General features: G+C 39.1%; 1 protein-coding gene across 1 annotated transcript; it reads right to left on the bottom strand.

Annotated features, from left to right (window-relative positions):
• Window positions 1-22,384: 22,384 nt before the first annotated feature.
• LOC130949895 (uncharacterized) lies at window positions 22,385-23,410 on the bottom strand. The gene is made up of 2 exons (XM_057878500.1): window positions 23,077-23,410; window positions 22,385-22,926 (listed from the first exon to the last, which is right to left on the bottom strand). The coding sequence occupies exons 1-2, from the start codon at window positions 23,408-23,410 to the stop codon at window positions 22,385-22,387; spliced, it is 876 nt and encodes a 291-aa protein (XP_057734483.1).
• Window positions 23,411-27,286: the final 3,876 nt, after the last annotated feature.

Below are 27,286 nucleotides of genomic sequence, written 5' to 3'. Positions count from 1 at the left end.
AAAACATAGATAAATATAATATTAAAAACCGAAAACAGAAAAAAAATAAAGAATCAAGGAATGAATCCACCTGAGTGAGGGTGGCGCCTTTTTGAAGAACCAATGGTGCTCTTTGAGCTCCTCTATGTCTCTTCCTTGCTTCTGTTGAATGATTCCTAGTAATTTTCGTGTTCCTCCCCTTAGTTGCTTCCAATATTTGTGTGGAGGTCAACATATCCCCTGAGGTATCTCAGGGATCTCTTGATTTACAGCCACATGTTCTACCACTGAGCTATGACGGCTTATACTTTTAGTCTTTCCATCTCCCATGACTCAGAGGTGGAAGCTTTTTGTCTTCCCTTTGAGGTTTCTCTGGCTTTAGGTGCCATTAATGGTAATGAAAAAGCAAAAAAAGCTATGCTTTTACCACACCAAACTTAAAATATTGCTCGCCCTCGAGCAAAAAGGAAAAGAAGAGTAGAAGAAGAAGAGAAAATATGGTAGAGAGGGGGAGAAGTAGGTTCGGCTATGTGAGAGAAGAAGGGGTTTGTGTTGTGTGAAAATGAAGAAGAATGGAAGGGTATTTATAGGGAGAGGGAGGGTGGGAGTTCGGCCATTTTGGGTGAGAATGGGTGGGAAATTGTATTTGAATTTTATGAGGGTAGGTGGGGTGTATGGGGAAGATGAGGTTGATGTGAATGGTGAATGGGGTAATTGGGAAGAGGATTTGAGGTGATTGGTGATGGGTGTTGGTTAAGTGTGACATGGGGAGTAGTCATCACAAAAACTAGGATTAGGAGGTAAGGTGGGAATATGGTAGATGGGGATCCTGTGGGGTCCACAGATCCTGAGGTGTGAATCCTGTGGGGTCCACAGATCCTGAGGTGTCAAGGAATTCCATCCCTGCACCAAATAGGCATGTAACATGCCTTCATGCATCATCCTGGCGTTCAAACGCCCATTGGTGCATGTTCTGGGCGTTCAACGCCCATGTAATGCATGTTTCTGGCGTTGAACGCCAGTTTCATGCTTGTTCCTGGCGTTCAGCACCAGTTTGTCCTTGCTGTGCACCATCCTGGCGTTTAACGCCAGGTTGTTGCTTGTTTCTGGCGTTCAGCGCCAGAATGGTGCTCTGTTCTGGCGTTGAACGCCGGCCAGATGCACCTTCTGGGCGTTGAACGCCAGCCCGTGCGTCCTCCAGGGTGAAAAATTTTTTTCTTCTGTTTTTGACTCTGTTTTTAATTTTTTTTATTTTTTTCGTGACTCCTCATGATCATGTACCTAATAAAACACAAAAATAACAAAGAAACAAAATAAAATAAAATTAGATAAATAAAATTGGGTTGCCTCCCAACAAGCGCTTCTTTAATGTCAATAGCTTGACAATGGCTCTCATGGAGCCACAAGGTGATCAGGTCAATTTAAGTGTGGTATTCCCAACACCAAACTTAGAGTTTGGATATGGGGTTTGAACACCAAACTTAGAGTTTGGTTGTGGCCTCACAACACCAAACTTAGAGTTTGACTGTGTGGGCTCTTCTTGACTCTGAACTGAGAGAAGCTCTTCATGCTTACTCTCTTTTGTCATAGAGGGATGGCCATGTGCCTTAAACACAAGGTAGTCCCCATTCAATTGAAGGACTAACTCACCTCTGTTGACATCTATTACAGCTCCTGCTGTGGCTAGGAAAGGTCTTCCTAGGATGATGCATTCATCATCTTCCTTCCTAGTGTCTAGGATTATGAAATCAGTAGGGATGTAAAGGCCTTCAACCTTTACTAGCACGTCTTCTACTATTCCATATGCTTGCCTCACTGACTTATCTGCCAATTGTAATGAGAACAAAGCATGTTGTACCTCAATGATTCCCAGCTTCTCCATTACAGAGAGTGGCATAAGATTTATCCCTGACCCCAGATCACATAGAGCTTTTTCAAAGCTCATGGTGCCTATGGTACAAGGTATTAAGAACTTGCCAGGATCTTGTTTCTTTTGAGGTAAAGCTCTCTGAATCCAAGTATCTAGTTTACTAATGAGCAAGGGAGGTTCACTTTCCCAAGTCTCATTACCAAACAGCTTGGCATTCAGCTTCATGATAGCTCCTAAATATAGAGCAGCTTGCTCTCCAGTCACATCTTCATTCTCTTCAGAGGATGAGTATTCTTCAGAGCTCATGAATAGCAGAAGGAGATTTAAAGGAATCTCTATGGTCTCTAGATGAGCCTCAGATTCCTTTGGATCCTTAATAGGAAACTCCTTCTTGCTTGAGGGACGTCCCAGGAGGTCTTCCTCACTGGGATTTTCGTCCTCCTCCTCCCTTGTGCATTCGGCCATATTGACTATGTCAATGGCCTTGCATTCTCCTTTTGGATTTTCTTCTGTATTGCTTGGGAGAATACTAGGAGGAGTTTCAATAACTTTCTTACTCAGCTGGCCTACTTGTGCCTCCAGATTTCTAATGGAGGATCTTGTTTCATTCATGAAACTGAAAGTGGCCTTTGACAGATCAGAGACTACATTGGCTAAATTAGAAGTATTTTGTTCAGAGTTCTCTGTCTGTTGCTGAGAAGATGATGGATATGGCTTGCTATTGCCCAGCCTAGTACGTCCACCATTGTTAAAACCTTGTTGAGGTTTTTGTTGATCCTTCCAGGAGAAATTTGGATGATTTCTCCATGATGAGTTATAGGTGTTTCCATAAGGTTCACCTAAGTAATTAACCTCTGCCATGGCAGGGTTCTCAGGATCATAAGCTTCTTCAGAAGCTGCCTCTCTAGTACTGTTGGATGCATGTTGCAATCCATTCAGATTTTGAGAGATCATGTTGACCTGTTGAGTCAACACTTTGTTCTGAGCCAATATGGCATTCAGAGCATCAATTTCAAGAACTCCTTTCTTCTGAGGTACCCCATTATTCACGGAATTCCTCTCAGAGGTGTACATAAACTGGTTGTTTGCAACCATGTCAATGAGTTCCTGAGCCTCTCTAGGCGTTTTCTTCAGGTGAATAGATCCACCTGCAGAATGGTCCAATGACATTTTCGAAAATTCAGAGAGACCATAATAGAATATATCTAATATGGTCCATTCTGAAAACATGTCAGATGGACATCTTTTGGTCAGCTGCTTGTATCTTTCCCAAGCTTCATAGAGGGATTCACCATCTTTTTGTTTGAAGGTTTGAACATCCACTCTCAGCTTGCTCAGCTTTTGAGGAGGAAAGAATTTATCCAAGAAGGCAGTGACCAGCTTATCCCATGAGTCCAGGCTGTCCTTGGGTTGTGAATCCAACCATACTCTAGCTCTGTCTCTTACAGCAAAAGGGAAAAGCATGAGTCTGTAGACTTCAGGATCAACTCCATTCGTCTTTACAGTCTCACAGATCTGCAAGAACTCAGTTAAAAACTGATAAGGATCTTCAGATGGAAGTCCATAAAACTTGCAGTTTTGTTGCATTAAAGCAACTAGTTGAGGCTTAAGCTCAAAGTTATTGGCTCCAATGGCAGGAATGGAGATGCTTCTTCCATCAAACTTAGATGTTGGCTTAGTGAAGTCACCAAGCATTCTCCTTGCATTATTATTATTATTATTTTCCTCTGCCATCTCTTTCTCTTGTTCGAAAATTTCAAGAAGGGTTCTTCTGGATTGTTGTAATTTAGCTTCTTTTAATTTTCTCTTCAGAGTCCTTTCAGGTTCTGGATCAATTTCAACAAGAGTGCCTTTATCCCTGTTCCTGCTCATATGAAAGAGAAGAAAACAAGAAAAGAAGAGGAATCCTCTATGTCACAGTATAGAGATTCCTTTATGTTAGTAGAAAAAGAAAGGGGATAGAAGAATGAAGAATGGATTCGGTTTTTGGATGAAGAGAGGTGAAGAGAAGTGTTAGTAATTAAATAATTAAATAGAAGAAGAAAAGAAAAAGGAATTTTCGAAATTAATTTTTGAAAAAGAGTTAGTGATTTTCGAAAATTAGAGATAAATTGTAATTAAATTTAAAACATGAAACAATTAATTAATTGAAAAGAATTTTTGAAAAAGAGAGAGATATTTTCGAAAATAGAAGAGGGAAAAGTAGTTAGGTAGTTTTGAAAAAGATAAGAAACAAACAACAAGTTAGTTAGTTGATTGAAAAAGATTTGAAATCAAAATTTGAAAAAGATAAGGAGATAGTAAGTTAGATAAGATATTTTAAAATCAATTTTTGAAAAAGATAAGATTTTTTTTTTGAAAAAGATCAAATAAAAGATAAAAAGATTTTTTAAGAAAAAGATATTTTGAAAAAGATTTAATTTTTTAAAATTATTTAGCTAACAAGAAACTAGAAGATAAGATTCTAGAACTTAAAGATTGAACCTTTCTTAACAAGAAAGTAACAAACTTCAAATTTTTGAACCAATCACATTAATTATTAGCTAATTTTCGAAAATTACATATAAAGATAAGAAAAAGATTTTGAAAATAATTTGAAAAAGATTTTTAAAATTTTCGAAAAATAGAAAAAAAATTGAAAAAGATATGATTTTTGAAAAAGATTTTGAAAAGATAAGATTTTTAAAATTGAAATTTTGATTTGACTTGTAAGAAACAAATAATTTTGAAAATTTTTGACCAAGTCAATCCCAAAATTTCGAAAATTTGGAGGAAAATAAGGAAAAGATATTTTTGATTTTTAAATTTTTAAAGAAAAACACAAAAATGACCCAAAATATGAAAATTTTGGATCAAGACACAAGATGCATGCAAGAATGCTATGAATGTCAAGATGAACACCAAGAACACTTTGAAGATCATGATGAACATCAAGAACATAATTTTGAAAAATTTTTGATGCAAAGAAAACATGCAAGACACCAAACTTAGAAATCTTTAATGCATAGAAGATATGAATGCAAAAATGCACATGAAAAACAAGAAATAACACAAAACAAGAAATCATCAAGATCAAACAAGAGGACTTATCAAGAACAACTTGAAGATCATGAAGAACACTATGAATGCATGGGTTTTTCGAAAAATGCAAGAAAAAATTTTTAAAGCATGCAATTGACACCAAACTTAAAATTTGACTCAAGACTCAAACAAGAAATACAAAATATTTTTGATTTTTATGATTTTATGATTTTTTTGTATTTTTATTAATTATTTTCAAAAATAAAGTGTAGAAAAACGAAAAATAAAAGAAAAATTTTGAAAAAGATTTTTGAAAAGAAAATTACCTAATCTGAGCAACAAGATGAACCGTCAGTTGTCCATACTCGAACAATCCCCGGCAACGGCGCCAAAAACTTGGTGGACGAAATTGTGATCACATTATATGTTTCTTGGATTTTGAATGAAAGCTTATTTACGGCACTGCCATGTTCTAATTATTTTGAGATGAAGGCTTCTAAGGGGCAGCACCTGTGTGAGGTTTTCTTTTATTGGAATTCACAACTCCGTTCAACTAACCAGCAAGTGTACTGGGTCGTCCAAGTAATAACCTTACGTGAGTAAGGGTCGAATCCACAGAGATTGTTGGTATGAAGCAAGCTATGGTCACCTTGTAAATCTCAGTCAGGAGGATTAAAATAGTTTATGGTTTTCGAAAATAGAAATAAGAAAATAAATAAAAAGGATAGAATACTTATGCAGATTCATTGGTGGGAATTTCAGATAAGCGGAATGGAGATGCTGTAGAGCTCTCGGACGCCTGCTCTCCTATTCCTTCTACCCAATCCTTCTTACTCCTTTCCATGGCAAGCTTTGTATAGGGGTTCACCATTAGCTGTGGCTACTTTCAATCCTCACGGGGAAATATCCTGTGCGGCTGTCACTCGCACAGCTAACCAGTCTGGAGGCATCACCCATGGTTGATAGCTACATCCCATCCTCGCAGTGAAAGCTAATGCTCACGCACTCTGTCACAGTACGGCCAATCACCGGTTGGTTCCCTCCCCTACTGGAATAGAATCCCTCTTTTGCGTCTGTCACTGACGCCCAGCAGGTTACAGGTTTGAAGCACGTCACAGTCATTCATGAACGGAATCCTACTCGGAATACCACAGACAAGGTGAGACTTTCCGGATTCCCAGGATCCTACTCGGAACACCACAGACAAGGTTGGACTTTCCGGATCCAGATAAATGCCGCCATCTATCTAGCTTATACCACGAAGATTCTGTTGGGGAATCTAAGAGATACACATTCAAGCCTTGTTGCATGTAGAACGAAAGTGGTTGTCAATCACGCGCGTTCATAAATGAGAATGATGATGAGGGTTATCTAACTCATCACATTCATCATGTTCTTGGGTACGAATGAATATCTTGGAATAAGAATAAGATAGAGATTTGAATAAAAGAAAGTAGAACTTCATTAATCTTTGAGGTACAGCAGAGCTCCACACCCTTAATCTATGGTGTGCAGAAACTCCGCCGTTAAAAATACATAAGTGAAAGAGGTTCAGGCATGGCCGAATGGCCAGCCCCCTTAAACGTGATCAATAGTCTCTTAGGATGAAGAATAAAACAAAACTGAGACCAAAGATGTCTAATACAATAGATAAACGTCCTATATATACTAGACTAGCTACTAGGGTTTACATGAGTAAGTAATTGATGCATAAATCCACTTCCGGGGCCCACTTGGTGTGTGCTTGGGCTGAGCTTGATTAATCCACGAGCTAAGGCTTCTCTTGGAGTTGAATTTCGAGTTATGATGTGTTTTGGGCGTTCAACTCCGGATAATGACGTTTTTCTGGCGTTTAACTCCAGAAAGGAGCGTGTACTTGGCGTTCAACGCCAAGTTGCGTCGTCATTCTTCGAACAAAGTATGGACTATTATATATTTCTGGAAAGCCCTGGATGTCTAATTTCCAACGCCGTTGAGAGCGCGCCATTTGGAGGTCTGTAGCTCCAGAAAATCCATTTCGAGTGCAGGGAGGTCAGAATCCAACAGCATCAGCAGTCCTTTTGTCAGCCTTTTTCAGAGTTTTGCTCCAATCCCTCAATTTCAGTCAGAATTTCTCTGAAATCACAGAAAAACACACAAACTCATAGTAAAGTCCAGAAATGTGAATTTAACATAAAAACTAAGGAAAACATCCCAAAAAGTAGCTCAAACTTACTAAAAACTACATGAAAACAATGCCAAAAAGCGTATAAATTATCCGCTCATCAATTGTGCATCAACTAAGTGAGGGAAAACTGTGGGAACATGGGTTAATAAGAGAATGTATCATGTTTCTAATTTATTTTAATATTGGGAATTTGGGAACCTACTCATGTAAAACCAGAAAAATTAAAAAGCCATGTGCATTGATAAGTTATATTTAAGATAAAAAAGTAAGTGAATAAGGGGATAAAATTACCCCAATGTTAAGCTTTAATAAAGATTAATGCACATGTGATAAAAATAAAGAAATATAAAAAATTTGGTACATGAGTATGGGAATTATACAAAAGTGGGAATTATGGGTAGCTAGGTGTGATTTTAGAATTACATAAGTGTGGTAAGAGCTTAGGTTAGTCAAAGATTCATATTATAGCTTACTTGGCCATACATGTATCCTTACCTTTACCTCAGCCCCATTACAACCCTGGAAAGACCTCATGATGTTTGCATTCGTATACTAAATATTTGTTGATTGGTTAGATGAAAAACAAGGTTTAGAAAGCATGACTAGGGAAGAGTAGAGTGATTGACCGTAGACACTTGAGAGTTAGAGTGATATACACTACTAGTAAGGGTTCAATGCTTGATTCTATGTTCCCTGCTTTCATGAGCTATCTTCTTACAAGTTTACTTGTTTTCATTGTATAATTTGAATTAGTGAAATTTGATTTATATTTGTCTTAAAGAACTTATTTGCTTTTAACCAAGTAGACATAATCATCATAGCATATAGTTACATTCATAGGTTGCATCTCATGAGTCTTACTTTTCCCATTCATTCTTTATAGCTTCTCTTAAGCTTAGCATGAGGACATGCTAATGTTTAACTATGGGGAGATTTGATGCACCACTATTTCGTGGTACATCTTGTGCTTAATTAAGTGGATTTTATTCAATAGTCTCACACTTATTCATATTATTTGCATGGTTTTACAATTCTCCTTCCTGATTTTGTGCTATGATTGAAAATATGCTTCTTTGGCCTTATGTTTGCTAATATTAATCCCCTCTTATTACCATTCGATGCCGTGATATGTGTGTTAAGTGATTTTAGAGATTACAGGGCAGGAATGGCTTGGAGGATGGAAAGGAAGCGTGCAAAAGTGGAAAGAATACAAGAACTTGAAGAAATTACTAAGCTGTCCAGCATGACCTCTTTGCACTCAAACGGTCATAATTTAAGCTATAGAGGTCCAAATGATGCAGTTTCAGTTGTGTTGCAAAGCTAACGTCCGGGGCTTCGATTTGATATATAATTTATCATAGTGGCCGTACATATAGGCAATGCGAACGTGTGCTCCACAGACGCATCGCAATGCAGAAAATCAGCGTGGCAGAATTCGTTTTCAGCGATTTCTGGGCTATTTTCGGCCCAGTTTTAAGCCCAAAAAACACAGATTAAAGGCTGTAAAGTGGAGGAATGAAGGGGGATGACTCATAATTCACTTTTCATAATTTAGATGTCGTTTTTAGAGAGAGAGGTTTTCTCCTCTCTCTTAGGATTTAGGATTAGGATTCCTCTTAAAGAAATTATAGTTTCTTCTTCTCAATTTTCAGGTTCAATGTTTCTTTTACTTATTTTCTCAATTTGGTTTATGAACTTTTTATGTTTGAATTGATTTTCTTTTATTAATGCAATTTGAGGTATTTCAGATCTATGATTTTATTTAGCTTTTTACATTCTTAGCTTTGGTTGATTAATTGGAGACACTTGAGTTATCAAACTCAGCTGTTGATTGAAATTGGAATTACTGATTGATCTGGATCACTCTAAAGCTAGTCCTTCCAAAGGATTGACTAGAACTTGAGGATCAAGCAAATTAGTCCACTTGACCTTCCTTTGTTTAGTAAAGGCTTACCAAGCGGGATTAAAACCCAATTTCATCACACCTGCTAAGGATAACTAGGATAGGAATTCCAGTTCTCATACCTTGCCAAGAGTTTTCTTAATTATTAATTTATTTTTCTTGTCATTTAAATTACCTGTTCCATATTTCAAAAATCCAAAATAAAATATATCTTTTTCCATAACCAATAATAAATCATACTTCCCTGCAATTCCTTGAGAAGACGACCCGATGTTTGAATACTTCGGGTTATAAATTTTACTGGGTTTGTTACTTGTGACAACCAAACTTTTGTACAAAAGGATTCTCTGTTGGTTTAGAAACTATACGTACAACGCGAACTTATTTTTATAAATTCTTCACCGATAAAAAATCCGATCGTCAAGAAGCATATAAGGCAATTAAGTCAAATAGCAGGTAAGCATGTTATTCAATTAGGCAAGCCATTACATGTAATCAAAGCATACAAACAGATAGAAAATGCATATGATGAATGCTTGCCCTACTGGCTATGATATCACATTGTCGGTTCAACTGCCAACCCGACACATCTCCATGGAGACGTTGCCCTTCAGATTCATGGTGTGGGTACCCCCGAGATATAGTGCTCGGATCACTATCCAAGGTTTTGCGCCTGTACGCTCTGATGATCCGAAGGGATGCGAGCGGGATCTATTGCCACCGACCTCACATCTAAGCGCAAGCGGGACGAACCACCGCCCTTACGCCGCTGCTGCTACCTCGACAGACGGGATCCAACCTCGGCACCTGCTGGGCGCATAGCGTCTCAGAATCTAATTAAAAAGTGGTATAGTGGTTTTCAAAACATTTATAGCACAAGATGGATCCATCACTTCATTTAGAGTCCTTGACTCTTTCCAACCACTGTTCATTTACATTTTAGTTCCTTGATCTCGCATCTCATTCATCAACCCTTCATTACACATCATCAACCTTCTCCAGTATAACAGAAACCTAGCACTCCATTTGCTAACTTTTCCCAAATAGTAGTGTCTAAGACCCTTAGCCCATCTTCCCATGTTAGAGCACCCAAAAATATACCCAAAAGTCTCAAAAAGCTATTATATAAGCTTACAATCTCGTCGGGAAGGTGAAATAGTTGAAAACAAAAACAAATTTGAGAAATAGAGAGTGTGCGTCCGCACAAGGGTGTGCGTGCGCACGCCCAGTAAATTTTTAAAGGTGTGAGTGCGCACGTACGCACAGGTATCAAAACATAAAAGGATCTATTCACTCGCACATCCCGTGCGAGCACCCCAAACAGACTGGCCTCCCCAACGTGTGCGTGCGCACAGGTTGCAATTTCTCCTTTGTTGTGCGTGCGCACAAGCTGTGCCAACGCTACAGGCAGATTGCCTGCCTCTGCGTGTGCGGATGCACACGTGTCTGTGCGTGCGCACAGATCACCATTTATGCAGAGTGTGCGTGCGCACAATGCTGTGCGGGTGCACACACCAAAATACACAGAATTCTGTAACTTTGCAAGATTTTCAGATTTTTAATACCAACTTTGAATGATCATAACTTCCTCTATGAAATTCCAAATTTCAAAAACTTTATATCGATTAAAAGGGTTTTCAGAGATCTTTAACTCTAAGCCAACTTCAACTAATTTTGAAAATCGAGGCAAAAGTTATGACCGAACAAAGTTTACAAAAAATTCCACTTTTACCCAAAATCACAATTTTCACAATTCTTTCACAAAACACAACCAAACCAACCCAAACCATTCCAAAACTCAAATTCTCATTAAATTCAACACTGTATGGAAGATTACACCAACATACCACATTTTTCCTTATCCACAACATCAATATTAATATATCTCATATATTCAACTTCATTAACAATTCTCCAACTATATTACCCATAGATCAACACCAATATCACATTTATCAACATAGTCCACTACTCAACTTCACAAATCATGCATCCTCAACATATCACTATAAATCATCATTATCAACTCAAAATTTCTCATTTCATCAATCATCATCATACAATTAAATCCAACAACTCATCAACCATTCAAATCCAATCCTATCCTTTGGGTCACTAGTCTAAGTGTCCATGAATATTATATACTACATAGAGGGACCCAAAACCATACCTTGGCCGATTTCCAATATAAACCAATTGAGCTTTCAACCAAAATTCAACCACCAATGTAGCTCCAACAAGCACCAACAAGCCCTAAACTCACAATAATCAAGCTATATACATATAAATCACCACAAGATCAACCTAGGGTTCAACATAAACATAATTTCACAAGGGTTTAGTATCTCTTACCTCTTCCAACAGATTTGATGGCCACAATCCAAGGTTAAGCAAGGATTAGAGCAAACCTAAACATCCAAAATCACAAAAACCCATTTTAACCCCAAAACCCTAATGTAACCCGAAATTTTGGAGAGAAGAACTGGAAGGATTTCGAGTTACCTCTAGAGTTCTTGGATGAATTTTGTAGAACTCTTCTCAAGGAACGCGTAACCGCTGACGGCACGCAAATCGGAACTCTAGAACTCAAGATATGAGCTTGAGAAGTTTGAGGTGAAAATGGTTTTCTTCTTCCTCTCCTCCCCTTCTCAATTTTTGAAGTGTGTGTGTGTTTATGGAGGCTAGGGTTCATTAAATGAACCTTTATATATGTTGGACAGTTGGGCCTGGTTCAACCCGTTAGTGTTTTTTGCCCGTTTGGCCTATCTTCGGGCCAAACCTTTAAAATTAACGTCCGGTTTTCTATTTCTAATATTTTTCTAAGGTTTTTTACTATTTCAACTTTTTCTTGCGCAGCACCGAGCAGACTTGAACTGGTTTAACCGGTTCACTGTCGGTTTGTAATTTTGTACGGTTTTTTGCAAAAAAGCACATTTCCTGACTCTGAACGACTCAATAAGTCCAAAAATGATGTTTAAAACCTCAAATTCTCACTCTAACTTTTCGGAATCAAATTTGGGCAATATAACCACTTAATTAACCGGTTCGATTAATTGCGGTTCTTACATTCTCCCCACCAAATAAGAAATTTTGCCCTCAAAATTTGAATTACCTGAGAAAAGCTCGGGGTAATCCTTTCTCATCTCGGATTCAAATTCCCAAGTATGCTCTTCGACTCCTGTTTGCTTCCAAGCAACTTTAACCAACTGAACTTCTTTTCATCGCAGCTTCTTTACACTGGTGTCGTCAATTCTAACCAGTGTCACTTGGAAAGTCAAGTTCTCCCTCAACTCGACCGTCTCAGACTCCAACACATGAGCCGCGTTCGACATGTACTTATGGAGTTGTGACACGTGGAACACGTCATGTAGGTTAGATAGGTGAGGTGGCAAAGCCACTTGGTATGCCACCGGCCCGAAATTCCTTAGGATCTCAAACGGTCCTATATACCTTGGATTCAACTTCTTGGTCTTGATTGCTCTTCCAATCCCAGTTGTGGGTGTAACTCGGAGGAACACATGCTTTCCTACTTCAAACTCTAACAGTTTCCTTCTTTGATCCGCATAACTCTTTTGTCGACTCTAAGCAGTCAAAATCTTTTCTCGTATTTTCTTAATCTTCTCCGTAGTCTCTGCTACCACATCTGGACCCAATACACTTGCTGCACCCGATCCATACCAACAAAGTGGAGACTGGCACTTCTGTCCATACAAAGCCTCATATGGAGCCATCCCAATGCTCGCATGATAGCTATTGTTGTATGCAAACTCCACCAATGGCATGTAGCGGTCCCAACTTCCGGGTTGATCCAAAACACACGCTCTCAGCATATCCTCCAACGTCTGAATAGTCCTTTCCAACTGTCCATCTGTTTGTGGATGATACGCCGTACTGAGACATAGTCTCGTTCTGAAGGACTTTTGAAAAGCTCCCCAAAATCTTGATGTGAATCGGGGATCACGGTCCGATACTATGTTTGACGGCACACTGACGTCGGGATTTTTGCCAGTAATGAATTTCATAAAAACAGTCGTGTTGCAGATATAGTCTCTAAACCGACAGAAATCCCTTTGTACAAACGTTTTGGTTGTCACAAGTAACAAACCCCTTTAAAATTGATAACCGAGTATTTAAACCTCGGGTCATCTTCTCAAGGAATTGCAGGGAAGTATGTTCTTATTATTGGTTATGAAAAAGTGTGTTTGGGGTTTTTGGATCAAGGTAAAAGGTTAGTTGGGCAATGGGCACAGCTATATTTTCAAAGCAATAAAAGTAAATAAATAACTATAAAATAAACTCTTGGCAAGGTATGGGGACTGGAGGTCCTATCCTGGTTATCCTTATCAATTGTAATGAGAATTGAATTTTTCTCCCACTTTGTTAACCTCTAACTATGAAGATAAGTTAAGTGGATGAATTAATTCTGATTCCTCAGGTCCTAGTCTTTCCTTGGGAAAGACTAGAGTTATTGGAACTTGAATTAATGAAATGAAGAAATCCAATTTTCAATCAACAATGAGTTTGATAACTCTAGAGTCACCAATTATTTAACCAAAGCCAAGAATGTAAAAAGCTAAATTAAAATCATAAATATCTGAAATACCTTCAATTCATTCAAAGCAGTAAAATCTAAAACTAACAATATTCATAAGCCAATTGGGCAACAGGAAAATCCAAATTATTTATATAAATAAAAGACAGCAATCATCAATCTGAAATATCTCAAATAACATTAATTTAAAAGAGTAATCTGTAACAGGGAAGAGTTCATAAATTAAATTGGGATAAATAAAAATAAAGAACCTGAGATTGAGAGTCACTCCTAAAACTAAGAGAAATCCTAAATCCTAATGCTAAGAGAGAGGAGAGAACCTCTCTCTCTGAAAACTACATCTAAAATAATAAAAAGAGAATTATGAAAGCATAATCTGAATGGATGCAATCCTTCTACTTTATAGCCTCTAATCTGAGTTTTCTGGGCTGAAAACTGGGTCGAAAACAGCCCAGAAATCGCTGGAGAAGAAATCTGCCACGCTGGTTTTTTGTCACTGCGATGCGGCCGCATGGAGCACGCGGTCGCGTCGCCTAGCGTCAGGGCCACTATGGCATATTATATATCAAATCGAAGCCCCAGATGTTAGCTTTCTAACGCAACTGGAACCGTGTCATTTGGACCTCTTTAGCTCAAGTTATGGTCGTTTTAGTGCGAGAGGATCAGGCTGACAGCTTTGCAGTTTCTCCAACTTCTTGTATTCCTTCCACTTTTGCATGCTTCCTTTCCATCCTACAAGCCATTCCTGCCCTATAATATCTGAAAACACTTAACACACATATCAAGACATCTAATGGTCATAAGAGAGGATTAATAATAAGCAAATATAAGATCAAAGAAGCATGTTTTCAATCAAAGCACATAATTAGGAAGGCAAATGTAAAACATGCGAATTGTATGAATAAGTGGGTAAAGAGTTGATAAAATCCACTCAATTGAGCATAAGATAAACCATAAAATATGGGTTTATCAATCTTCCCACACTTAAACTATAGCATGTCCTCATGCTAAGCTCAAGAGAACTATAAAGATGAAGAGGAATGGTAGAATGTATGAAATGCAACCTATAAATGCAACTACATGCTAAGATGTTTCTACCTACTTGGTTAAAAGTAAATAAGTTCTCCAAGACAAAAATAATTCAAATTCCACTAATTCAAATCATATAAAATAAAGACAAGTAAACTTGTAAGAAGGTAGCTCATGAAAGCAGGGAACATAGAATTAAGCACTGAACCCTCACTGGTAGTGTATATCACTCTAATATCTCAAGTGTATAGGGGTAATCACTCTACTCTTCTCTAATCATGCTTTCTAAACCTTGTTCTTCATCTAACCAATCAACAAATATTTAATGTACCAATGCAAACATCTTGAGGTCTTTTCCAAGGTCGTAATGGGACTAAGGTAAAGGTAAGGGTATATATAAGGCTAAGTGAGCTAGTGAAGTGAATCCTTGATTAGTCCAAGATCTCACCTAACATACGTACTTTGTAAAGCAAAGCTTCTTTACCTATTCTCCCATATTTTTCCCACTTTTGATGTTACATGCTCATGTATTAGTTTTAATTTTGTCCCATGTGCATTGCTTTATTTTGCATTTGGAGAATTCTTTTGTATCCCCTTTATTCATTATTATTTTTTAATGCACATGGTAATTCAATTATTTTGATTTCACATGAGCATGCTTCCCAAAATTTTTATTTTGAATTATTTCATTCTTTTCAACTTCTTACCCTTTGTTTTTATCATCCATGTCCCCAATAGGTTTCCCTCACTTAAACAATTACACAATTTCTATCTTAAGCTAACCAAGGATTCAACTTGGGATTTTAAATTTGTTTTTCTGCTTAAGGCTAGTGTTGTGGTTTATAGAATAGGAAGGGATTAAAAGGCTCAAAGGGGCTAACAAGGATGGCATAAAAGGTAGGCTTTATTTGGGATAGTGAGTTAAAATTAAACAAGGCCTCAATCATATGCAAGCATGTAAATATATTAAATATTGGACATCTAGAATGGAACAAAGCAAAGATTACAATTATAGATAAGAAAACACACAAGAATAAAAATTTATGGTTAAATAATGTAACCATATAAATAAGCTCCAAATCTCACAGGTTGTGTGTTCTTTAGCTCAAAAACCATGTTCCAAATACAACTTCAAAACAAGTTTAACACAAATTTTTTTTTTCAATTTAAATTAGTGAAATACTATAAAAATTTCTTGAAAAAGAAAATATTACATCAACCAAGTAGTAACTAAATGCACAAAATCAAATAAATATGCAAATGCAACAATGAACTAACAAATAAAATAAAACATTGGTGTTGAAATAGGAAATAACTAACCCCTGGAGATCGGTATCGACCTCCCCACACTTAAAGAATGCACCGTCCTCGGTGCTTGCTGAGATGTGCAGGTGGACGGGTGGTTCCAACTGATGCTTTTCTTCAAGGATTGTGCAGATGGACTTGTTTGTCTCCCCATGTAAACGTCTTCCGGTTTCCCTCCGGGTGGCCATCCTGAAAGAAAAAAAAGGGAAGAAAAAGTAACCCAGAAATAAAGATAGGAAAATAAATAAAGTATGGATGGGTTAATGCCAAATAATAAGGGTGTCAATTACATGGTAGCTACTACATGTAAGTGAGAAAATAATAGAAGCCATGGCATACCAGTGGTATAAAAATGTGTAACATAGGGGAGGAGAATTGGGAATGGAAGTATCAATACAAGTTCATGCCAATGCAAATGGAGTGCAAGTATCTTAAAAGATTGGCATTGGCAGATAATTAATATCATCCCACAGTGTAAAACAAGTTACCAAAATAAATTCAAGAAAAGATGCAACAGTAGAATAATTTTTTTAACACCAATGGAAAAATAAAAAATTCAGAAAAGAAAATAAAAATAATATGCACAAAATTAAGATGCGATGAATGAGATATGCAAATAAATTAAGTGAAATAAAATAAAAGATAAGAAGAATGAGAAGGGAAAGAAGTAAAGTAAGAAAGAAAGAAGAAAAGACAGAAGAAATTAGGATTGGGGAAGAAAAGATAAGATATTTGGCAAACTAGGGTAAGCTGTGCGGCGCAAGCGATGCAGATGCGTGGGGCACGCGGTCGCGCGACTTGCGCTGTAAGTTACTCGACGCGATCGCGTCGGTCACGCGGTCGCGTGACTCAATTTATGCTACTGGCGCGAGGGCAGCCTCGCGCTCGCACAACTCTCTGTTCAAAATCTTATTTTGCCAAATTTTGGGTGACGCGATCGCGTGGATGGCCATTTTTGGAAAACGATGCGGCCGCGTGGGACACGCGGTCGCGCGGGAGGGCTTGGGCTTCTAGCACGAGTCCAGCCCAATTTCAGCACAACTTTCGGCCATGCACCTTTTTGACGTCGAAAATCAGGGCACGCGGTCGCGTGGGAGGCCATTATGCCCATGTGACGCGGACGCGTCAGCGATGCGATCGCGTGGGTCGCTTTGTGCCATTGGCACGCCTCCAGCCACGCTCTCGCGTGACTTTCTGTTCAACGCTTTTCTTCCCCGCGTACTAGTGACGCGGACGCGTCAGCGACGCTGCCGCGTCGCGTGCGTGTTTTTCCATTTTTTTTAATAATGCAGTATGCAGAATGCAATGCTGATATGAATGTTATGCAAAATTCCAGGTTCAATACAATAAAATAAAATAAAACTCGAAAACAAATAAAACTAAATAAAAATGAAAAAGAAACGATCATACCATGGTGGGTTGTCTCCCACCTAGCACTTTTGGTTAAAGTCCTTAAGTTGGACGTTGGTTGAGCTTCCTGTTATGGTGGCTTGTGTTTAAATTCATCCAGAAATCTCCACCAATGCTTGGAATGCCAATGGCCTCCGGGGTCCCAAACTAGGCATGTGAAGCTTCTGAACAGCTTCAAACAGATTTTCAGGCTCCCGGGGTGATGAATATCAGAATATTTTCCAGGATCCCAAACTTTGGTTCCAAATCTGCTTTCGTTTTGATCTATACTTTTCCATCTGGGAGGTTTGGAAATTAGATTCTCACCACGGTGACCAAACGTTCTCCGTGATCCACTCAATTGAGCATGATACCAATCCTTGCACTTCGAGTTGAAGCGTGGAACCTTATTGAACGTCGTGCACCAGCTCTGAGTATGAGCCATTTTCTTTTTACTCTTAAAGCCACAGAGAGCTCTAAGCTGGCCATCTGTTTCAAGCAAACCATATTCAAGTGGAATATTGAAGATAAAAGACAAGGATTTTACCCACTTGTAGTTTGTGGTGGGCGGTAACGGCCTTGGGATGGGTGTTTCTAGTGGCTCTGCAAGCTCTACTCCCTTGTGGTCTTCAGTGAATTCCTCCACCTCTTTGCAAATTTCTTCAACTTCACCCATGTCTTGATCAAAGTCATTGATATCTTCCTTGTCACTTGAGTAATAAATAGGAGGTTGAGAAAAATCTACCTCAGCATCATTTTCATGTTCACTCAGGGAAGATTCTTCTGTTTCAGAGAAATCACTTACGGATGCAAGGTCGTCACTAAGAGAACAGGACTCGTGATCATCATCATCAAGGAAGCCTGTGTCCTGGGTTATTCCGTTCAGTTCTTCATAAGATATTTGCAGTGGAGGTGGTGCAAAATCCTCCTCAGCGTCAATTGTAACATCCTTAACGGAGTTCTCCACAACAACCGACTCTTCCTCTTCTGCGGTGACAGCTTCCTCTACTTGTTCTAATACAAAGTTATGCTCTATGCTGTTCACTGGAGTTTCTAGCGTCTTCTCTGTACTGCTCTCTTCATTGGATTCTTCGCATAAAGCCATGGGGGTCTGTTGAGGGGCTGAGCGTCCGGAAGACAATTGTTTTAGCCTCTCCACCATTGCTTGCTCCAGTTGATGAAGGACTGTAGTACATTGTTTTAGTGATTCTTCGAGGCTACCCTGTGATTCTGACTTTGATGGATATGGATACTGTGTATGGGGGAGTGGTGGTTCTTGGGGGTAATTGGATTGGCATTGGGGCGGATAAGGATCGTATGGTGGCGAATGGCGAAAAGAAGCTTGTGAGTGTGGTGGTTCGAGGTCATGTTGAGAGGATGGTCTATAGGCACGGGGTGGGGCTTGTTGGTAGTTACAAGGTTGTCCACCATATCTTTCAGCTGGTTATGCATTGTAGAATGGTCGTTGTCCATGATATCTTGGAGGGTATTGTTGCCTAAAAGGTTGATTATATCCCCTTGACTGCATCCATCCTTGATTGGTCTGACCTTGATGCACGTTCCAGCTGTAGTTTCTATTTCCTTCAACAAAGTTAGAACCAAACTCAAAGCGAGAAGGGTGAGAATTCATAGTAGTTATCAGAAATAAGGGGGAAAAAGAGAAAACAAATAAACAAGTAAAAGAAAAATATTTTTGTTATTTTTTTTATTTTTTTTTGAAAATATTTACAATAACCAATAATAAGCACACGTTTGCAATTCCCCGGCAACGGTGCCATTTTGACGTCGGAATTTTTGCCAGTAAAGAATTTCATAAAAACAGTCGCGTTGTAGATATAGTCTCTAAACCGACAGAAATCCCTTCGTACAAACGTTTTGGTTGTCACAAGTAACAAACCCCTTTAAAATTGATAACCGAGTATTTAAACCTCGGGTCGTCTTCTCAAGGAATTGCAGGGAAGTATGTTCTTATTATTGGTTATGAAAAAGTGTGTTTGGGGTTTTTGGATCAAGGTAAAAGGTTAGTTGGGCAATGGGCACAGCTATATTTTCAAAGCAATAAAAGTAAATAAATAACTATAAAATAAACTCTTGGCAAGGTATGGGAACTGGAGGTCCTATCCTGGTTATCCTTATCAATTGTAATGAGAATTGAATTTTTCTCCCACTTTGTTAACCTCTAACTATGAAAGTAAGTTAAGTGGATGAATTAATTCTGATTCCTCAAGTCCTAGTCTTTCCTTGGGAAAGACTAGAGTTATTGGAACTTGAATTAATGAAATGAAGAAATTCAATTTTCAATCAACAATGAGTTTGATAACTCTAGAGTCACCAATTATTTAACCAAAGCCAAGAATGTAAAAAGCTAAATTAAAATCATAAATATCTGAAATACCTTCAATTCATTCAAAGCAGTAAAATCTAAAACTAATAATATTCATAAGCCAATTGGGCAACAGGAAAATCCAAATTATTTATATAAATAAAAGACAACAATCATCAATCTGAAATATCTCAAATAACATTAATTTAAAAGAGTAATTTGTAACAGAAAAGAGTTCATAAATTAAATTGGGATAAATAAAAATAAAGAACCTGGGATTGAGAGTCACTCCTAAAACTAAGAGAAATCCTAAATCCTAATGCTAAGAGAGAGGAGAGAACCTCTCTCTCTGAAAACTACATCTAAAATAATAAAAAGAGAATTATGAAAGCATAATCTAAATGGATGCAATCCCTCTACTTTATAGCCTCTAATCTGAGTTTTCTGGGCCGAAAACTGGGTCGAAAACAGCCCAGAAATCGCTGGAGAAGAAATCTGCCACGCTGGTTTTTCGTCACTGCGACACGACCGCGTGCATGCGGCCACATCGCCTAGCGTCAGGGCCACTATGGCATATTATATATCAAATCGAAGCCCCGAACGTTAGCTTTCCAACGCAACTAGAACCGCGTTATTTGGACCTCTGTAGCTCAAGTTATGGTCGTTTTAGTGCGATAGGGTCAGGCTGACAGCTTTGCAGTTTCTCCAACTTCTTGTATTCCTTCCACTTTTGCATGCTTCCTTTCCATCCTCCAAGCTATTCCTGCCCTATAATATCTGAAAACACTTAACACACATATCAAGGCATCTAATGATCATAAGAGAGGATTAATAATAAGCAAATATAAGATCAAAGAAGCATGTTTTCAATCAAAGCACATAATTAGGAAGGCAAATGTAAAACATGCAAATTGTATGAATAAGTGGGTAAGAATTGATAAAATCCACTCAATTGAGCATAAGATAAACCATAAAATATGGGTTTATCACACACCATGCAACCTTACTATTTCCTTTATATACAACCTTGCTAGCTCTTCCATAGAACAGTTTACTCGAATAGGTAGAAAATGAGCAGATTTGGTTAAGTGATCCACGATCACCCAAATCGCATCAAATCCCGACCTAGTCCTCGATAAACCTGTCACAAAATCCATTGCGATTCCTTCCTACTTCCACTGAGGAATTTCAAGTGGTTAAAGCATTCCCGATGGTTTCTGATATTCTATCTTCACCTTCTGACATATCAGGCACTTTGAGACATGTTCTGCTACATCCTTCTTCATACAAAGCCACCAGAACATAGTCTTTAGATCATTTTACATCTTAATACATCCAGGGTGAATGGAGAATCCGCTCTTGTGCACTTCTCTCAATATATCCTGCCGTAACGTCCCCACGTCTGGCACAATAACTCTACCCTTGAATCTCCACAATCTGTCTTGATCCCATGATACTCTCCACTGCTTCCCTTGTTCGATAGCTGGCAATACTTTTGGTAACACGTCATCGTTCTGATGAGCCTTCAGAAGTTTGGATTTAAAGCCACTTGAGATTTGTAACTGATTCAGGCAAGCTCTTCTAGCAACTTCATCCATATCCAGCTTTAGATCCCCAAACTTCTCCATCAGCTCCTCTTCCTTGATTCTCATCCAGGCTATTGTCAAGGACTTCCGACTCAAAGCATCTGCTACCACATTCGCCTTTCCGGGATGATAACTCAAATCAAAATCATAATCCTTAAGCAATTCCATTCACCTCCTTTGATGCATATTTAGCTCCTTCTGATCAAAGATGTACTTGAGACTCTTATGATCAGAAAAGACACTAAACTTCACTCCGTACAAATGGTGCCTCCAAATCTTCAATGCAAACACAATAGCCGCTAATTCCAAGTCATGGGTTGGATAATTCACCTCATGCGGTTTCAGCTGACGCGATGCGTAAGCCACCACGTTCTGGTGTTGCATCAACATGCAACCCAAACCCTTCAAGGAAGCGTCACAGTACACTTTAAACGGTTCATGCGGTTTCGGCAAGATCAAAATAGGTGCTGAAGTTAATTTTTGCTTCAAAGTTTGAAAACTCTCTTCACACTCTGACGTCCAAACAAAAGGCACTTCTTTTCTTGTCAACTTCATCATTGGTAGTGCAATTCGAGAGAATCCTTCGATAAATCTCCGGTAATATCCGGCTAATCCCAAGAAACTCCTAACTTCTGTCACCGTCGTCGGTCTTTCCCATTCCATCACTGCTTCTACCTTAGAGGGATCCACTGCTATTCCTCCTCTACTCACCACGTGACCTAGAAACTTTACTTCCTCCTTCCAAAACTCGCACTTCGACTACTTAGCATACAACTTTCGCTCTTTCAGGATTTGCAACACAATCCTCAAATGCTCCTCATGTTCCTTTGCCATCTTGGAGTAAACTAAGATGTCGTCTATGAAAACCACCACGAACTTGTCCAGAAAGGGACGAAAGACTCTGTTCATATAATCCATGAAGACAACAGGTGCATTCGTTAACCCAAAGGACATCACCGCAAATTCGTAGTGTCCATAACGTGTTCTAAACGTGGTCTTAGGGATGTCATCCTCTTTCACCCTTATCTGATGGTAACCAGATCTCGAATCAATCTTGGAAAACACTCCAGCTCCTTGCAGTTGATCCATCAAGTCATCTATCCTTGGCAGTGGGTATTTATTCTTCACCGTCACTTTATTCAACTGACGGTAATCCACACACAGTCGCATCCCTCCATCCTTCTTCTTCACCAATAAAACTGGCGCTCCCCACGGTGATACACTCGGTCGAATGAACTTCTTGGTCAGAAGCTCTTCCAGCTAAACCTTTAACTCGGCCAGTTCTTTCGGAGCCATCCTATACGGTGCAATTGACACTGGTCCGGCTCCCGGCACCAATTCAATCGCAAACTCGATCTCTCTTTGAGGTGAAAATTCAGGAATATCTTCCGGAAATACCTCCGAAAAATCCCTAACCACCGGAATCTGGTCTAAGCCTTGGGTATCGCCCGAAGCATTAGCAGTTAACAAGATGTAACTCTGACACTCTTTGCCACTACAGCACACCACTATAGAGTTCAGGTAGTATCCCGCAGTTACTACTGCTCCACTCTCTCCTTCTGGCATAAATCGAATTGTCCGTTCAAAGCAATCCAACAAAACCCGATTTTTTGACAACCAATCAAACCCCAAAATCATCTCCAACCCAACCATAAGTAAACAGACCAAATCATGTACAAAATCTATATCCTCAAGTTTGAAATCTACTTGTCTATAACTTGATCTAGTCATAACTGTCTGATGCGGAGTATGTACATGCAGATCAAAGGGTAACTCTGACACTTTCAAGCCTAGTTCCTCAACTTTAGCAAACGAGAAAAATGAATGCGATGCCCCAGTATCATATAATGTAATTAAAGTCTTATCACCAAATAAACAATTACCTCTCATCAACGGATCCGCCTTGGAAGCATCCTTGGCATTCACAGCAAAAACTCACCCATGGTGCTGACTTTGACCCGCATTCGGGTTCTTTCCCCGAGTGTAATCCCTCGCAATATGACCAGGCAAGCCACAGTTGAAGCAACCACTTTGACTTCCTCTCCTCTTGCCACGCTGAAATTGATTATGAGCATTCTTTCTGAAGCCTCCTGGACCTTGACGCGCATATCCTCCTCTCTTAAAGCTTTGACCCCTCGGATGGTAATACTTGCCACGCCCTTTGCTACTGCCTCCTCCCTGAGTGTCCTTGGATGCAGCCACTGTCTTGGCATATTCCTCTACCACCCTTGCTTTGTTCACCAAGTCAGAAAAGACACGGATCTCCATAGGAGCCACAGCAGTCATAATGCTATCCTTCAAACCCCTTTGGTACTTAATACACCTCTAGCTCTCAAAGGTCTCCGGGTCACCCTGACACACCTGAGAAAACCTACAAAGCTCTTCAAACTTGTTGGTGTACTCAGCCACAGACATGGAACCTTGCTTCAGCTGCATTAGCTCCATCTCCTTCGCTTCCCTTGCAGACTCAGGGAAGTACTTCTTGTAAAAGGTCGTTCGGAACACATCCCATGGAACTTCAGCATTCTGCAGCTGTAGCAAGCGACACTCTACTTGCTACCAGGGCTGGGTCTCTCCCGCAAGCTGATAAGCGACAAACTCCACATACTGATTGTATGGAACATGTTGTGCCTGTAAGGCATGCTCCCTGGCTTGGAACCAGTGGTCCACTTCAGTAGGATTAGTTGATCCTCCGAATGTTGGCGGATGAACCTTGAGGAAGGTTGCCAAAGTCATTGGAATGCCTCCCATGTTATCTCCGTCTCCTTCAGCGTTAGCATGAGCATTCCCTTTGCCGTTCACATTTCCGTTGCCATTCACGTTCCCGTTCCCGTTCCCGGCCGGCTGTTGGTGGATGGAATTATGATCATCAACAATGGCTCCAAAGACTTGGTGCTCTCAAACATAAATCACGCTTTGTCACAACTTCGCACAACTAACCAGCAAGTGTACTGGGTCATCCAAGTAATAAACCTTACGTGAGTAAGGGTCGATCCCACAGAGATTGTTGGTATGAAGCAAGCTATGGTCACCTTGTAAATCTCAATCAGGTGGATAATAATTGATTATTGGGTTTTCGAATAATAATAAATAATTAACAGAAAATAAAGATAGAGTTACTCATGTAATTCAATGGTGGGAATTTCAGATAAGTGCATGGAGGTGCTGTGTTCCTTTTAAATTTCTGCTTTCCTACTGCTTTCATCCAATCCTTCTTACTCCTTTCCATGGCAAGCTGTAAGTAGGGCATCACCGTTGTCAATGGCTACATCTCATCCTCTCAGTGAAAAAGGTTCAAATGCTCTGTCACGGCACGACTAATCATCTGTCGGTTCTCGATCATGTTGGAATAGAATCCCTTTATTCTTTTGCGTTTGTCATCACGCCCAATAATCGCGAGTTTGAAGCTCGTCACAGTCATTCAATCCCTGAATCCTACTCGGAATACCACAGACAAGGTTTAGACTTTTTGGATTCTCATGAATGTCGCCATCAATCTAGCTTATACCACGAAGATTCTGATTAAAGAATCCAAGAGATATGTGCCCGGTCTAGGGTAGAACGGAAGTGGTTGTCAGTCACGCGTTCATTGGTGAGAATGATGATAAGTGTCACGGATCATCACATTCATCATGTTGAAGTGCAATGAATATCTTAGAATAAGAACAAGTGGAATTGAACAGAAAATAGTAGTAATTGCATTAAAACTCGAGGTACAGCAGAGCTCCACACCCTTAATCTATGGTGTGTAGAAACTCCACCGTTGAGAATACATAAGTGATGAAGGTTCAGGCATGGCCGAATGGCCAGCCCCCAAAACGTCATCACAGGATCAAAAAAATACAATTCTGGATCCAGGATGTCTAATATGATAGTAAAAAGTCCTATTTATACTAGACTAGCTACTAGAGTTTACAAAAGTAAGTAATTGATGCAGAAATCTACTTCCGGGGCCCACTTGGTGTGTGTTTGGGCTGAGCTTGATCTTTACACGAGCTGAGGCTTCTTTTGGAGTTGAACGCCAAGTTGTAACGTGTTTTTGGCGTTCAACTTTGGTTCGTGACGTGTTTCTGGCGTTTGACTCTAGAATGCAGCATGAAACTGGCGTTGAGCGCCAGTTTACGTCGTTTAATCACGAATAAAGTATGAACTATTATATATTGTTGAAAATCTCTGGATGTATACTTTCCAACGCCGTTGAGAGCGCCTCATTTGGAGTTTTGTAGCTCTAGAAAATCCATTTCGAGTGAAGGAAGGTCAGAATTCAACAGCATCAGCAGTCCTTTGTCAGCCTTCTTATCAGAGTTTTGCTCAGGTCCCTCAATTTCAGCCAGAAATTACCTGAAATCACAGAAAAACACACAAACTCATAGTAAAGTCCAAAAATGTGAATTTATCATAAAAACTAATGAAAACATCTTTAAAAGTAGCTAGATTATACTAAAAACTATCTAAAAACAATGCCAAAAAGCGTATAAATTTTCCGCTCATCACAACACCAAACTTAAATTGTTGCTTGTCCCCAAGCAACTGAAAATCAATGAGGATAAAAAGAAGAGAATATACTATAAATCCCAAAATATCAATGAATATTAGTTCTAATTAGATGAGCGGGACTTGTAGCTTTTTGCTTCTAAACAGTGTAGGCATCTCACTTTATCCTTTGAAGTTTAGAATGATTGGCATCTCTAGGAACTTAGAATTTTAGATAGTGTTATTGATTCTCCTAGTTAAGTTTGTTGATTCTTGAACACAGCTACTTTTATGAGTCTTGGCCGTGGCCCTAAGCACTTTGCTTTCCAGTATTACCACCGGATACATAAATGTCACAGACACATGACTGGGTGAACCTTTTCAGATTGTGACTCAGCTTTGCTAAAGTCCCCAGTTGGAGGTGTCCAGAGCTCTTAAGCACACTCTTTTTACTTTGGATCACGACTTTAACCCCTCAGTCTCAAGCTTTTCACTTGGACCTGCATGCCACAAGCACATGGTTAAGGACAGCTTGATTTAGCCGCTTAGGCCTGGATTTTATTTCCTTGGGCCCTCCTATCCATTGATACTCAAAGCCTTGGATCCTTTTTACCCTTGCCTTTTGGTTTTAAGGGCTATTGGCTTTTTCTGCTTGCTTTTTCTTTTTTTTCTTTCTATTATTATTATTTTTTTCGCCACTTTTTTTTCCGCAAGCTTTTGCTTTTTCAATGCTTTTTCTTGCTTCAAGAATCAATTTCATGATTTTTCAGATTATCAATAGCATTTCTCTTTGTTCATCATTCTTTCAAGAGCCAACAATTTTAACATTCATAAACAACAAGATAAAAAATATGCACTGTTCAAGCATTCATTCAGAAAATAAAAAGTATTGTCACCACATCAATATAATTAAACTAATTTCAAGGATAAATTCAAAACTCATGTACTTCTTGTTCTTTTGAATTAAAACATATTTCATTTAAGAGAGGTGAAGGATTTATGGAATTTATTCATAGCCTTAAGACATAGTTACTAAATACTAATGATCATGTAATGAAGACACAAACATAGACAAACATTTAACATAAAAAAACCGAAAAGCAGAAAAATTTAAGAACAAGGAATGAGTCCACCTTAGTGATGGTGGCGTTTTCTTCTTGAAGAACTAATGATGTCCTTGAGTTCTTCTATGTCTCTTCCTTGTCTTTGTTGCTCATCCCTCATTGCTCTTTGATCTTCTCTAATTTCATGGAGAATGATGGAGTGCTCTTGATGTTCCACCCGTAATTGATGCATATTATAACTCAATTCTTCTAGAGAAGTGTTGCGTTGTTCCCAATAGTTGTTGGGAGGAAAGTGCATCCCTTGAGGCATCTCCGGGATTTCTTGGTGATGAGCTTCTTCATGCGTCTCTTGGGATTCATGAGTGGGCTCTCTTGTTTGCTCCATCCTTTTCTTAGTGATGGGCTTATCCTCCTCAATGGGGATGTCTCCTTCTATGATAACTCCAACTGAGTAACATAGATGGCAAATAAGATGAGGAAAAGCTAGCCTTGCCAAAGTAGAGGGCTTATCGGCTATTTTGTAGAATTCATGAGAGATAACTTCATGAACTTCTACTTCCTCTCCATTCATGATGCTATGAATCATGATGGCCCGATCCACAGTAACTTCAGATTGGTTGCTAGT

Source organism: Arachis stenosperma, chromosome 9 (assembly GCF_014773155.1).
Source record: "Arachis stenosperma cultivar V10309 chromosome 9, arast.V10309.gnm1.PFL2, whole genome shotgun sequence".
Taxonomy (NCBI): Eukaryota; Viridiplantae; Streptophyta; class Magnoliopsida; order Fabales; family Fabaceae; genus Arachis; species Arachis stenosperma.
The sequence above is the reverse complement of the archived record's forward strand: the minus strand, read 5'-3'. Positions and strand labels throughout refer to the sequence as shown.

Coding starts and splice junctions, on each gene's coding strand:
- LOC130949895 (XM_057878500.1), bottom strand. CDS start 23,410: ATGACTGCTGTGGCTCCTATGGAGATCCGTGTCTTTTCTGACTTGGTG. Junction 22,927..23,076: donor GAACCCGAATGCGGGTCAAA/GTCAGCACCATG, acceptor CGTTTGCTAAAG/TTGAGGAACTAGGCTTGAAA.